Consider the following 14446-nt stretch of genomic DNA (forward strand, 5'->3'; position numbering starts at 1 on the left):
TGCTCGGCCATTTCATCAATATTTAGTTTCCTGAATTCATCCTCTTTTTCTGCAAGCTTGACTATCAGCTCTTGATTTAATTTTTATAGTCTGTTTTGACATATAATTTAATTTCTTTGGAATGTTGAAGGTTATTGTTTAATTGTGAACTCTTTTTTAATTTGTATTTGTACATAAACGGAAGCATTTCATGGCCTTAAATTTTATGAGATTCATTTTGAACAATTTCAAGAGGTAAATTACTTAAAAACAGGTCAACCACTGTATTTGTAGTTGGAGTCATTCTTGTTGGTATAATTTCATTGTTGATTATTTTTAAGCTTGGTTTTCTTATCACTTTAAGAAAACTTTTAGAATATGGTGAGCTGTGTAGATTACTATTAAATGGATCAATATTAAAGTAAAAATCACCCATGACCATAATATCTATGTATTTATTTTTTAACATGATGATCCATTTTTCATTAAAGTTTGTAAATTTGATCTCATTATTTTTTAAAGGTGATCTATATATACAACATGCAATATAGTTTTATTTATAACTTAAAGTAAAACACTTACAATCCACTACTTCATTTCTACCATAGTTTGCTTAACGACTAAAATTTTAATATCTTCTCTGATCAAAAGTGTCCATCCCCCAGTATGCTTTTAAGAAGATAATACACTTTTGGAGGTGTAATGCTCAAATTTACTGTTTAATGCTCAAGTATACTGCTTTAATTAATAAAAATAAAACTTTATTTGAAAATTTGCCACAAAAAAAAAGTAGTCATTGATAAGATATTGGAGACCTAGGAGAAGACAAATATGTTTCACAAACATTGCATCTATTTTTTATGCTTGGGTAATATAATCACTGGGTTTGTGTGATAAAACGGGTAGTAGCACATCAGCAAAGTTATAGCAATTATCAGTGGTTGAAACTCTGGGTTAGAAAAAAAGGTATAGTACTTTGTACATTTATGCGTATATTTACTATTATTTAAATACTGGCATATCTTTATAAACGTCTTTAACTAATTTAGTTTTATCAAAAAGTTGCAAGTTGTATGTGGTTGTCTTTCTTGTTGCCCTCTATTCCATTCTTTCTTTATTCAATACCACTTCTATTAAAACCCCTCATAAACAACTCCTTATGTACCAAAAACGTTCTGCTTCAGGACCCTCAATCTCGTCATGGCTCATGACGAGATTGAGAGTCCTTGAAACCTGGCAAGGTGTAATTATGGTGACAAGTTAAAAGTTCAAAGTATGAACCTGATGTAGTGATATATTCCTAATGGAAGCAAAAAGGAAATCACAAAGATGGTTTAGGGTTTTGAGATTTGATTAATGTGCAAATAAATAAACTACATGAATAAAAAAACTTATGATAAGGAGGGACTGAAACAGTAATAAGATGTGACTTTTTTGAATGACAATTTGATCGAATTCACAATAACTGCTCGTTCGAGCAGCGATTTTTTACAAACACATGATAGTATTTGTAGAAAAAAGCAAGAGACGCAACCTTACAATGATGAGAGAGTGAATAAAACTTGGCAGATTTAATAGATCCAACTTCATTTACTATGTGGCTTTGGACCTTGTTTTAGAGTGAGAGATTTGTTATTTATCAATACAGGAACATCCCAAATATCAATATAATTGTTTACAGTAAATAACTAAATTTTATAAGAGTTAAAATTGGTTAGCCACTGAAAGCCTCGAGCTGTTGCAAAAGATTATATTCGAATAAAGATCACCTGCTCGTTTCAAGTGTTTAAAAAGTGAGAACTTTTTGTCAAGATGAAAGTATAAAGTTGAGTTGTCAGCAAATAGAATCACTTTAGATGTAAGAGTATCAATAAGATTGTTATTAAAGGTAAATAATGATATAAGTAATGATATAGGAGCAAAGATAAAACCTTGCATTACTCCTAAAGTTACTGAAAATGAAAAAGATTGTAGGTCTTCAAAAATGACTTTATTACTGCAGTTAGAAAACAAATAACTTTATAATCTTAAAAGTTTTATATAAAGTAACCAATACTAGAGAGAAGAACAATTGTGCGATAGTTGGAGAGGTCAGAGTGTTTTCAAAAGTTTTTAAATATTGGAACCAACCTATTTAGCACCTCATAATAGTTTAGCAAGGATTAAATAGAACTCTTGAGAACACTTTTGTAAGTCTTTGAATAAACATTTTCTGATCAACAACCCGTAGAAGAATAAAGTTGAGAATTGACTTTAGCATCGAAATATGAAATGACTTGGAGTCTGAAACGAGTTAATCTTTTTAACTGGAATAGCAGAAAAGGTATGGCTTCAGTATCAAGAGTCAAATTAGAGGAAAAGCTCTTTTCTAATAACTCTGCTTTATTCCAGGGAGAAGTAATAGGATTAGACCCATAAATTAGAAATGGAATGTTAGACTTACTTTAGTTAATGGCACTGTTAAAGATTTTGAAAAGTCATTAAAGCCTAAGATCTGCGAAAAGATAAAAGATTTAGTAATCTGAGAATTACAGAGTATAGCATCAGGCGCAATCTTTTTACATTAGATTTTTGCAATAATAAAAAAACGATGTTCTCAATAGAGATGTTCTTGTAAAAGTTACAAAAAAAATGATAATGGTTTAATCCAGCAACTACACAAGAAGGAGAAAAGCATGAACTAGAATGAGACCTAATTTAAAACCAAAGAAAAAGAGTAAAAGCAATCATACCCAATTAGATTCAGGAGGTTAGGCAAGAGGCACATTAATGCATGTATAGTATATATATATATGGATATAAATATATATGTTTGCGATTTATTTAGATGATGGCATAAAATTACTTTACAGTATAGTATAAACTTTTATTTGAATAACAATATGGTTTAGTATTTGTCAAAAGAGAAGATGATCATCAGATGGGTTTGTGATTTGACTCTAACAACACATAAAAACGGAGCCATAATCTTAGACAGAGATTGTGAAAAAAATAAAACTAATGCTCACTCATTCTTTGAAAATTTAAAACCTCTAGCCCCCATAACGGTAAACCTCATTAAGTTCTTTCTGTGATGTATATTAACTTGGTACTGTTTTTTGCCTATTTAGACAAATGCTAGCTAAAAGCAACTCTGACATTTTTAATTTAACAAAAGCTAGTTATGGAGTCTTAACAAAAACTTCAAGAAGAACCTCAATAGAAACTGCATTCTGCAACTATTTCATAAAATGTTTCCTAGAAAAAGGCTAAAGAGTCTTTAAAATTAACAAACTTTTCCTAAACTAGCATCTACAAATGTTGTCTTTAATTTTATAGTACTCACCATTTTGATTAATTTATTTTAGTTTTGCATATTTTTTTTCGCACTGTGTTATAATGCATAGAGTTCTTGCTTTAGTACTTTTATTTGTTTTTCATAATGTTACTTTTATATTTCTTTTCAACAAAGCTAAAATGGTTTTGCTCAAAATGACTTTTTATAAAACCTTTTTTTGTGAATGTAGTTATCTTAGGTCTCAAAGTTAGTGTGTTGAATAAAAATTAAACAAAAATAAGTCAACAGTTCTGAATCTCTTGATGATGATGATGATGATGATGATGATGATGATGATGATGATGATGATGATGATGATGATGATGATGATGATGATGATGATGATGATGATGATGATGATGATGATGATGATGATGATGATGATGATGATGATGATGATGATGATGATGATGATGATGATGATGATGATGATGATGATGATGAGAAGGAAAAAGAGCCTAATTTTCTGAAAAAATAAGAAGTTATATATAAGTTTCAATCAGTTTAGAATTTATCTTTGATTTATGTTGTTTTTTAATTATACTTAGGCTTTTTAGTTTTCCCTGCTGAGCAGCACCCAAAAAGTTTCAAGAAAGGTATTTTTAATTTTAAGGTTTTTATTAAAATGCTGCAGTTTTAAAACTTTAATAAGGTACTGAAGTTGATTTTTTTATTTATAGGAACTAAAACTTTAATGAGTGTTTTTTAATTCATACAAAACTGCTCAAAAGTTTTAAAATATATGTAAATAAATTTTAACTTATCAAATGAGTGTAAATCTATTAAAAAGATTGCATAAAAAAGTAAAAAGATTTAAAAATTTTAAAGAAAAAGTAAATATATTTTAAAGTATAAAAAAAAATGTATAAATATATAAAAGTTTTTAAAAATATATATTAATTTTTTGATGATGACAGTACAAACTATAAATATTTTGTTATATATATACATATTTATATATATAAATATATATATATATATATATATATATATATATATATATATATATATATATATATATATATATATATAGTGTTAAATGAAAAAACTTTTGTTAACAGATTTTCTACTAATTTTTAATTGCTCTGTTTTTTTAAGAACATTTGAGCACTCTATTTTGTAGATAACCTTTTAAAGTTGTTCAAATATATATATTCACTCATATATATATATGTATGTATATATATATATATATATTCATACATATATATATATATATATAGAGAGAGAGAGAGAGAGAGAGAGAGAGAGAGAGAGAGAGAGAGAGAGAGAGATCGATTGATAGAAGGATAGATAGGAAAATAAAAATAAATAACTGTCTGTATGTATAATATATCTATTTAAGTCATCTGGTATGTAAAATTTACCTTTATTGGAGATTTGTATTGTTAAATAAGTTATTCAATCAATAAAATCTTTAAAAATATGCTTTTCTTCGGATTGCAGATTTTTGTATTTGACTATTTCCAAATAATTAAAAACATGCGCTTTTGGCAAAAAAACGTTGTATTAACTTTATGTCTGGTCAGTTAATCCTGCTACTGATGACATGTAACCCAGTACAATCTGCACCATGTCATGCTGCCTTGAAGGATACGTCTTTTAAGGCAAAAGCTAGGAGATGCCAACTCCAACTTAAAACACCCTTTGCCTTGGGGCTCTTGGTTGAGCAAAGACTAGAGATAGTGTCTCGATAAAAATACTCATCTTGGGCAGATTTTAAGTACATCCGGCTATTGTCTTGTAGAAGACCTTCTAGGCAAAGACTTGAGGGGTAAAAAGATTCTATCTGTTGGCCAGCTTCGCACGCCTTCTTAATCTATTAGGCTGACGCAGATGTATTTTTAATGCATTGTTTCCAGTTTAGGATGTTGAATGCTTAATCTTCTTGACTCAATGCATGGGTTTTGCTTGTGTCTCTGTTTTATGACTAGGCAACTCATTCTATTATCTCCTAATGAGGGTATAGCTTTAAAACTAAGTTTTATGATTCTGAGGCCGGCTGATAGTCAGGTTTCCCGAACTCTATTGTAGCTCTCAGAAAGGCTAATTCCATCAACAGCTGGAAAATATCAAATCATTACCAGTGCTTTGTTGCACATGGATGGTGTCCCTGTTTGTACTTTTGGTGTGCATTGCCGAGGCCACATTTGGAGCGATTTGTTACGGCTTAGGGTTTATTAATAGTAATGAGGAAATTGGTTGGGCTATTAAACAGTGTTCTGAGTACTATCTATGCTTTGAGTCAAGTTTTTCAACAAATTGAAAAAGGAATAAAGTACCAAAAACTATAAAACACAAAAAACCATCATCATCATCAAGTTCACTAAACCTATCATTCGCTAATATTCCTGGTCTTTGAAGTAACTTTTCATTTGCTGAGTCTTATCTCTTGCAAAGTTCACCAGATCTACTTTCTCTTTGTGAGACAAATTTGAGTTCAGCTGTTTCTTCTTGGGATCTTGATGTTGATGTTATCTTTCTTTAGTTTGTAAAGACTCCAATAGTCACATTCACCCATTTGTCGTGAAACTAGGTTTAAGACCAGACTATTCTTTCATGTGCTTTCGTTTAGCACCACTTCATTATATCGCCTTTCTCTTTGTTCTATATTGCTCTCCTTCATCTCAAGACTGCACTCTTTTTTATATTATTTCTGATCAAATTGACCAAGCCCTCTCTCTTTATCCATTAGCTTATATTGTTTTTGTTGGTGACTTTAAAGCTCATCACACTGAATGGCTTGGCACTAGTGTCATTGATTCTGCATGTATTAAAGCCCACAACTTTTGCCTTTATTAATCCCTAACTCAAATAGTCAACTTTCCAACTCGCTTTCCAGACAACCCGAATTATTTTCCTTCTCTACTTGACTTATGTCTTGTTTCTGATCTTATTCAGTGCTCAGTTTCTCCACATTCACCCTTGGGTGCTTCTGATCACAGTTTGATCTCTCTAAAATTATTACCTCATTATTATTCATCACCTGAATCCCTCTATTATCGTACCTCTTACAGCTACCTTAAAGCTGACTGGGACTCTTTCCGTGATTTTCTGCGTGATGGCCCTTGGGTAGAAATCTTTCGTCTTTCTGACGACAATTGTGCTTCTTACATAACTTTGTGGATTCAGGCTGGCATGGAATCTTTTGTTCACTCTCGACAATTGTAGGTCAAGCCTCACTCTCCTCCATGGTTTTCCTCACACTTTGCTACTGAGATTGGCAATCGAAACCGTTACTTCCATATCTATCAGCAAAACAATTCTCCAGAAAACAGACTTCTGTTTATTAATGCTACAAAACCATTGTAAAAATGTTTTGTCTTACGCCAATGCCCGCTATTCTTAGGTCATGAAATTTTGTATCTCATCTCAAAAATGAGGCTCTCGTGGTTTCCAGAGAATCTTTAATAGTATTATTAATGAGGGCAAATCTTTAATTCCACCTCTCTTGTATGGTTCAGATTTTGTCACCTAAAGAAAAAGCTGAATTGTTTGCTAAAAACTTTTCATCAATATCATCTCTTGATTACAATAGTTGCGTTCTACCTGATATAGCAGTATAACAGGTTGATCCATTGCTTGACATTCGTATCACTCCAGCTTCTGTATCTAAAGTGATTTCCTACCTAGACTCTTCTACAGCTTGTGGCCCAGACAACATATCTGTTATTGTCTTGCAGAAGTGTTCTCCGGAGCTTTCGTCTATGCTCTTAAAACTATTCAACAAGTGTTCAACAGAGTCTAGCTTTCCAGCCTGCTGGAAAGTGGCATTTGTTATCCCTATCTTCAAAAATTCTGGAGAGCTATCTGTTTCGTCTAACTACCGTCCCATTAGTCTTTTTCCTATCATAACCAAGGCTTTTGAATCTTTAACTAACAAACACTTAGTTTCTCATCTTGAATTTAATAATTTACTTTCTGACCACCAACATGGATTTTGATCTTCTCGTTCTACTGCTGATTTGCTAACAGTAATAACCGATAGGTTTTATTGTAGATAAAGGTGGAAAGGTTAAGGCCATCGCTCTTGACATTTCAAATGCTTTTGATAAAGTTTGGCACGCAGGTCTTCTCCATAAGCTTTCTTTTATTGGTGTATCTGGCAACATCTTTAAGATTATTGAATCCTTCCTTTCCAATCGTAGTATAAAAGTTGTCCTCCATGTACAGCACTCTTCTTCTTATTCATTAACTTCAGGGGAAGTCCTCAAGATACTCTGCTTGGCCCTATACTCTTTTTAATTTACATTAATGATCTTCCAGATATTCTTGCATCTAAGATGGCATTGTTTGCTGATGATACTATCATTTTTTGCTGTCGTGATAAGAAGCTTGAAAAGGATCTCACGTCCGCTGCAGCATGAAGCTCAAATTGGCTGTTGAACTTCAATACAGATAAAACCTAATTTTTTTCAGCCAAACTTATTCGCAATAATTTAAATCTTCCGATATTTATAAATGGTGGTGTACTCGATGAGTCATCTACTCTTCATCTTCTAGGATTAACTCTTACTTCCGATCTTTCTTGGAAACCATATACTAAATGTGTTGCAAAATTAGCATCTGCTATGGTTGCATCTCTTTATCGAGCTCGACACTTTCTTACTTTGGATTCTATTCTCTATCTCCATAAATCTCAATTCCGGCCTTGTATGGAATACTGTTGCCATATCTAGGGCGGATCTTCTAATGATGCTCTTCCCCTTTTAGACAAGGTGCAAAAACGCATTGTAAACATAGTTGGACCTGCTCTTGCAGTCAACCTCCAACCATTATCATATCGTCGTAATGTTGCTTCTTTTTCTCTTTTCTACATATACTATAATGGGCAATGCTCCAAAGAGCTAGCATATTCTGTGCCATCTACTAAAATTCATTCTCGTGTTCCTCGTCATTCAATTAAGTCTCATCTTTTTTTGTAACTTTTCCTACGTGCTCTAAAAACTCTTATTTGTCTATTTTTACCTCAAACATCAGTTCTTTGGAATTCGCTTCCTTCATTCTGCTTTTCAGATTCATATAATTTTCAATCCTTTATGTCGTCCATCAATCGTTATCTTGCTCTACAATTTTCATCTTTTCTCTTTTATTAACTTCCAACATTAATCAGTGGTTGCTAGCAGCCTTATTGGAAGCGAAGATGTTTAAAAAAAAAAAATTAATTACCAAAGCTAGCTTTTTATGAGTGTGTGTTTTGTTTGTGGTTTAGCCAAGCCATTTTTTTTATTTTTTATTTATCATTAAACTTAGTTTTCAGTCAACCAAATCATTATCACTGTTATTGATTAAATGAAATTTTAAAGAATATCTAGTTAATTGATTTGGCTAAAATGACTAACAAATGCCAAAATACTGCTTTTGTTTAAAATTGGTTCAAGTTGTATAAGAATTTTTGAAAGCAATAACTAACGATAGAGCTTTGTCTAACTTACCAAATACTTTCAATATAGGTAAAACTGTTCTATTTCCTAAAAATTATTAAAGTACCTTGCAAGAGTATCTAATATGTATGCTTTAAAAATTTCAGAAACTCTGGCTTATCTTTTTTAAAACATTCTAGTTTATATATACGTATATATATATATATATATATATATATATATATATATATATATATATATTATATATATATATATACATATATATATATATATATATATATAAATATATATATATATATATATATATATATATATATATATATATATACATATATATATATATATACATATATATATATATATATATATATATATATATATATATATATATATATATATATATATATATATATATATGTATATATATATATATATATATATATATATATATATATATATATATATATATATAAACGTTATACAGTCCTGTCATTACAATTTGGTTTTAGATGTAATTGCTCAACTAGACATATTTGCTCATCAAATTATCCAATATTTGCTCAAACCAAATAAATCCGTCATGACAGTTCTTTTTATTATATGTATATATATATATATATATATATATATATATATATATATATATATATATATATATATATATATATATATATATATATATATATATATATATATATAAACGTTATACAGTCCTGTCATTACAATTTGGTTTTAGATGTAATTGCTCAACTAGACACATTTGCTCATCAAATTATCCAATATTTGCTCAAACCAAATAAATCCGTCATGACAGTTCTTTTTATTGAACAATTATGCTGTTACAATTGAAACATTGGGCAAGTTTATTCGAATGGTTTCTTAAGCAGAAATGATTAATAAATTAGATACAGTCAATTCTCAATATCTCGAACTAATGGGACCGGGAAAAAATTTCAATATATCGAGAGTTCAAGATATCAAGAAAGAGGTGAAAAATAAGTAAAATCACCATAATATCATTATAAAATAAGTTATTTTTCTGATAAAAATTATTAATAACAAAAATCTGTTATCTGGTATTGCTTTAAATTATCCAACTTTTCCATCTTCATTAAATCTTTAAGTTTTAGTGCAAGGGATTGTATTTTATTTCTATTCTTTGAGCTGTATAGCAAAGCATTTTGAAGTGTTTTAAAAGCATTTTCTAATTAAACATCAGATGAGCATGGCTAATCTACGGTGTCAATACCTTCGTCAATGCTATCTTCATCTTCATTATCGTTGTTTTCAAACTCCGAGCAATGATTTCATCATTAGTAGCATGTTAACCGGTGATTAATGCATTGCAATCTAAACCAATGTAAGATTCTGCTGAGAGATTTTCTTGGACAACTTTATGATCAAACTCTCGCAAACAGTCAAGTACTTTTGACAATTATTTAAAAGGGTGATCATCAGCAACTTCTACAATACTTTTTTTGTTTTGTTGATACCAGCTTTTTTAAAGCAGTTGATGACAGTCTCCTTTGACACAGCATTCCATGGAGAAACAAGATCTTTCATTGGTTGAAGTATTGAAGTTTACGGCAGGGGTTCATTATTATTGACATTATTATCTTGATACACAAACGCATAATTTTGTGTCAACAGTGAGCTTTAAAACTTCGTATTATACCTTGATCCATGGGCTGAAGGACAGATGTGGTATTAGGTGGAAGAAATATTTGTTTGATGTTGCTCAGCCCTTTAATTTGTGGATTCGCAGTACAATTATCCCCAAGAAGTGCTACTTCCTTGTCTTGAGCACAAAAAGAGACAAGCTTCTTTACCCATTCTATAAAAAGGTGTCTGGTAATCCAAATTTAAACTAACTTTTATATGTGCAAGTCAATTTATTGTGCTTAAAACATCGTGGGTTTTGGATCTTTAAATAAAAACATAGGCAAATTTTCTCCTGTTGCACTCCTTGCTGCCATGCCTGTAAATCTGACTTTACTATTTTTTTCCCCTAAATATTTTTCTCTTGGTAAATGGTACGTTTTGTTTGGTAGGCACTAGTAAAATAGTCCAAACTCATCAGCATTGAAAATATTTTTAAGCCTGTAATTCTAAAGAAATATTGTAAGTGTATTTTCGTTCCATTTTAATGCCTTGCATTTTTCTATTATAGATTTGTTTATTTTAAGCTTTTGTTTAACGAGCGGAATGTCATCGCATTAAAAATTAGTTTTTGAAAAAAAAATACTTTTGAGAAATTCGATTAATAAAAAAAATTTTGATATCGAGTTTTGAAAAATTTCATAGCAATACTTTTCAAAAATTGTAATTTTAAAAATTCAAATGTTATCATAATATTTCTTAAAAAAATGTTGAAAAGCTCGTTATAAAAGAAAATTTGCCCATTAGGACCAAAAATATTGTTCTAAATACCTAAAAGTTCGAGATATTAAGGTTCGATATATCGAGAGGATTTTAGCTTAAACGAGTACGTTATTTCCATGGGACCGTAAATAATGTTCAAGATATCAAGTATTTGAGATAGAGAGTTGACTGTAAAAAGTTATAGTATGCACATTGTAAATTTTATCTTAATTCCTATGTCTTTGTAAGTTGAAGCAATATTAAATAAAATTATTATTAAATCTTTGTTACAAATGTTGGTGCAAAAAACGCTAGGCCACTCTTACCTGTTCATTTTTCTAACTATAATTAAGAGAGACTTGTTAACTAAGTGGAAAAAGTATCAATTAGTGTTTCACACAACAGTTTAAAGATTCGTATTATTTAAGTGTAGATGATTTCCTTGAAATTGCTAACTATCTGAGCTTAAAAATAATTATGGAATTGCTAAACCAATTGGTATTTGATGATACGAAAACACATCGAAAACTAAAGATATGATAACGTTCTTAAAAAAATGATTGAAACATAAAGTGATGATAACTAATATTTTTATTTAAATCTATTCTCTATTTATTGATTTTGATTTTATTATTGTAAAGCTATCATCGCATATAGTGGTCATGTATTCTGAAATAGTAATAAAATTTACTTTGTGTGTTGACATGATTTCTTGATTTAAGCAATGCTTTATTTCAACTTTAATTCAAATGAAATCTTTTTTTTTTTTCCTGTCATTTCAATAGTTAGTTTGAAACTAAAAAAATTATGTTTTATTTTAAACAAATTGTTTTAGCTTTACAATTAATTTCATTTACTGAACCATTTTTTAAACAGAATTTTTTTTTTTTTACAGATGGTTTTTTTGGGAAGTACGAAGTATTTTTACCTAATTTAATAATTTCATTGTGCATGGTTGTATCTACTTCTTTGATTGTAAAATATCTTCCATCTTGCAACAGGTAAGATTATATTATCATTATCTGTAATTTTTAAATAATTTTTTAGATATTTTTGATTCATTATTGTTAATATACTTTTAACTATTTTTTTAAATTTAATGCTTAAATTTAGTTTTTTTCAAATAATTTGTAGATTTTAAATGTATATATATACAATCCATCGTTCGGACAGTTCTAATATTTTGTTAACCAAATTAACAGTGAACTTTCTAACTTTTTTTTTTTATATAAACTTCAGTGAAGTTATTATAAAAAAAAACCCGAGTGAGGTTTCAATATTTTTTAAATTCAAAATACATTTTTGTGAACTTGTTGTATCAGTATTGTAGGTATGACAATCTTCTGGTGTTAAAACTGTTCCGCAGGGAAGCATTATATAGGCATATGACATGTGATTAGAATAGTTTCCTTTTAACAAGGCTTGAACACCTGTTAAAGTTCCTTATCAACATATCTCTTCAAGTTAATAGATTTTTTTTTAATTTATATTCATATTATCTGATTAATCATGTTCACAATATGAACAAGGTACTAAACCTGCTACACTCACTTTTGAAAATGAAAAAGAGGGAATTTTAGATTTTTGCGTTGAGTTAAAAACCATATAAACTCTCTTCTAAATGTTAAAAGACATAATAATTAATAAGTACTTTAATGCATTCAATAGTTTTTGCAGAGAGAGAATTAGATTTATTTTAAGTTCTATGTCATTAGCATAAGCAAAAATATTTAGAAAAATCCCTCCTAGATTTTATCCAAAATGCATATTTCATATTTTTTATACCAAGTTACTAATGTAAAACCTAAACAGTAATGGTGATAAAATATCACCTTTTCATACACCATTTCCTATACTAAAACACACATCTCAATAGAACCAGAATTTCATAGAGATTTTAGAAATAATAATGGTTTCAAACAAAAATGAATTCCTTAAATTTTAGATACAAAAAACGACAATTTTTATCTAAAAATTGAAAAGGTTGTTTTTTATGACATTTTGTTAGCAATATTCATTTTTTTTTTAATGTTTTAGTAGTAAAAAATTATGAATTTTGAAATCACTATAAAGTTCTGGTTCTTTTGAGACCCAGGTTGATATACTTTTAAAGAAAAAAAAAATTCGCTGATATATGGAGCCAGTGTGTAATCATAGGTCATGTGGGTGACCTTTTTCAAAAATTAAATTAAACCAATGACTTTTTAGTTTCTTCCAAACCATAGTTCATCTGTTTTTTATATTGGAAACTGGAGATACCAAAATTTACAAAAAGTAGCATCTCTAATGACTACCTCTAGAGATGTAGTAGTAGATAGCATCCTTTATATAAAATAACTTGTGGGATGCTTCTGTGCCAAACAAAAAATCATTATAATTGTCTGATATATTTTTCTTTGTAACAAAATAATTTTAAACATTATTGATAAAGCTGGGGATACTACAACCACCCTGTAAATGTTCGCATCAGTTAGGTTGGCCACTTTGCACTTCACCGAAGGAATAAAAGAGGATTCAGAGAACTTCGATGGTTATATAAATGCCTATGTCTCAAACAGAAATTAAAAAACATACTTATTAGAAGATGTAATCAATTTCCACCATATATAAAAACCTCCATACATAAACTCAGGACGAGCTACTTTTTTGACATTTAATATCACCATACTCATGTTAATATCTACATACTCTAACTTAGGAAGCTACATTGTTTTAGCAAAGTGGACTTTTGTATTTAGTATTTTTTATTGAGTTATTCATTGCTTTGAAAGTGTTCTCTCCTCACATTAGCTTTATCATTTTCTCAAGCAGCTTGTCTAACACTAGCAACTAGCATCGTGGCTTACAGCTTTTTTTTACTGATATGATTTTACTACTCCAAAACTTTTTTGGATTAGTATTACAAAATTTTTCTGCACACTTATAAGCTTTTATTTGCTCATTATGCGTTTTACAGTATAGCAGAGCTTCTCTAAAAATATCATGTTTGTCTTTGACAACATTATTCCAACCAGGAGTTTTATATTCTGAGTTTATTTCGTTGCTCTCATTCCGTGGTATAGTGTCAGCCACAACAGATTAAATACAATTCATGAGGTCATTATAAAGTATTTCTATATAATGGCTGCTTTATAGGGTGTATAAAGGTATCTTCAATGACATTTATAAACGAATTAAATGGTACATGTATACATTTATAAAGTTTATACATAAGATGTTTAAACTTTTTTGATAAAGGGCTTAGAACTTACTATTACAAATCTGTCATTTAGTAATACTACTAGACAATTTAGGATAAGATTTGTCTTTTTTTATTTCAGATGTGCTTTTAAATGAGCAAGAAAGAAAGACCAGAATTGGTTTATGATCTGATGCTATAACAATTGTCAGTACAGAAATATATCTG

General features: G+C 29.4%; 1 protein-coding gene across 2 annotated transcripts in view; it reads left to right on the plus strand.

Moving 5' to 3' along the window:
* Positions 1-14446, plus strand: part of LOC136082344 (uncharacterized) — a 158260-nt gene that overhangs the window by 100370 nt on the left and 43444 nt on the right. For both annotated transcript variants that reach the window (XM_065801349.1, XM_065801348.1), the window contains exons 7-8: positions 3844-3891; positions 11936-12041. In XM_065801349.1, the coding sequence (XP_065657421.1) occupies positions 3844-3891; positions 11936-12041 (154 nt within the window). The remainder of the gene's footprint in view (positions 1-3843; positions 3892-11935; positions 12042-14446) is intronic.

This window comes from Hydra vulgaris, chromosome 07, assembly GCF_038396675.1.
Source record: "Hydra vulgaris chromosome 07, alternate assembly HydraT2T_AEP".
Classification (NCBI taxonomy): Eukaryota; Metazoa; Cnidaria; class Hydrozoa; order Anthoathecata; family Hydridae; genus Hydra; species Hydra vulgaris.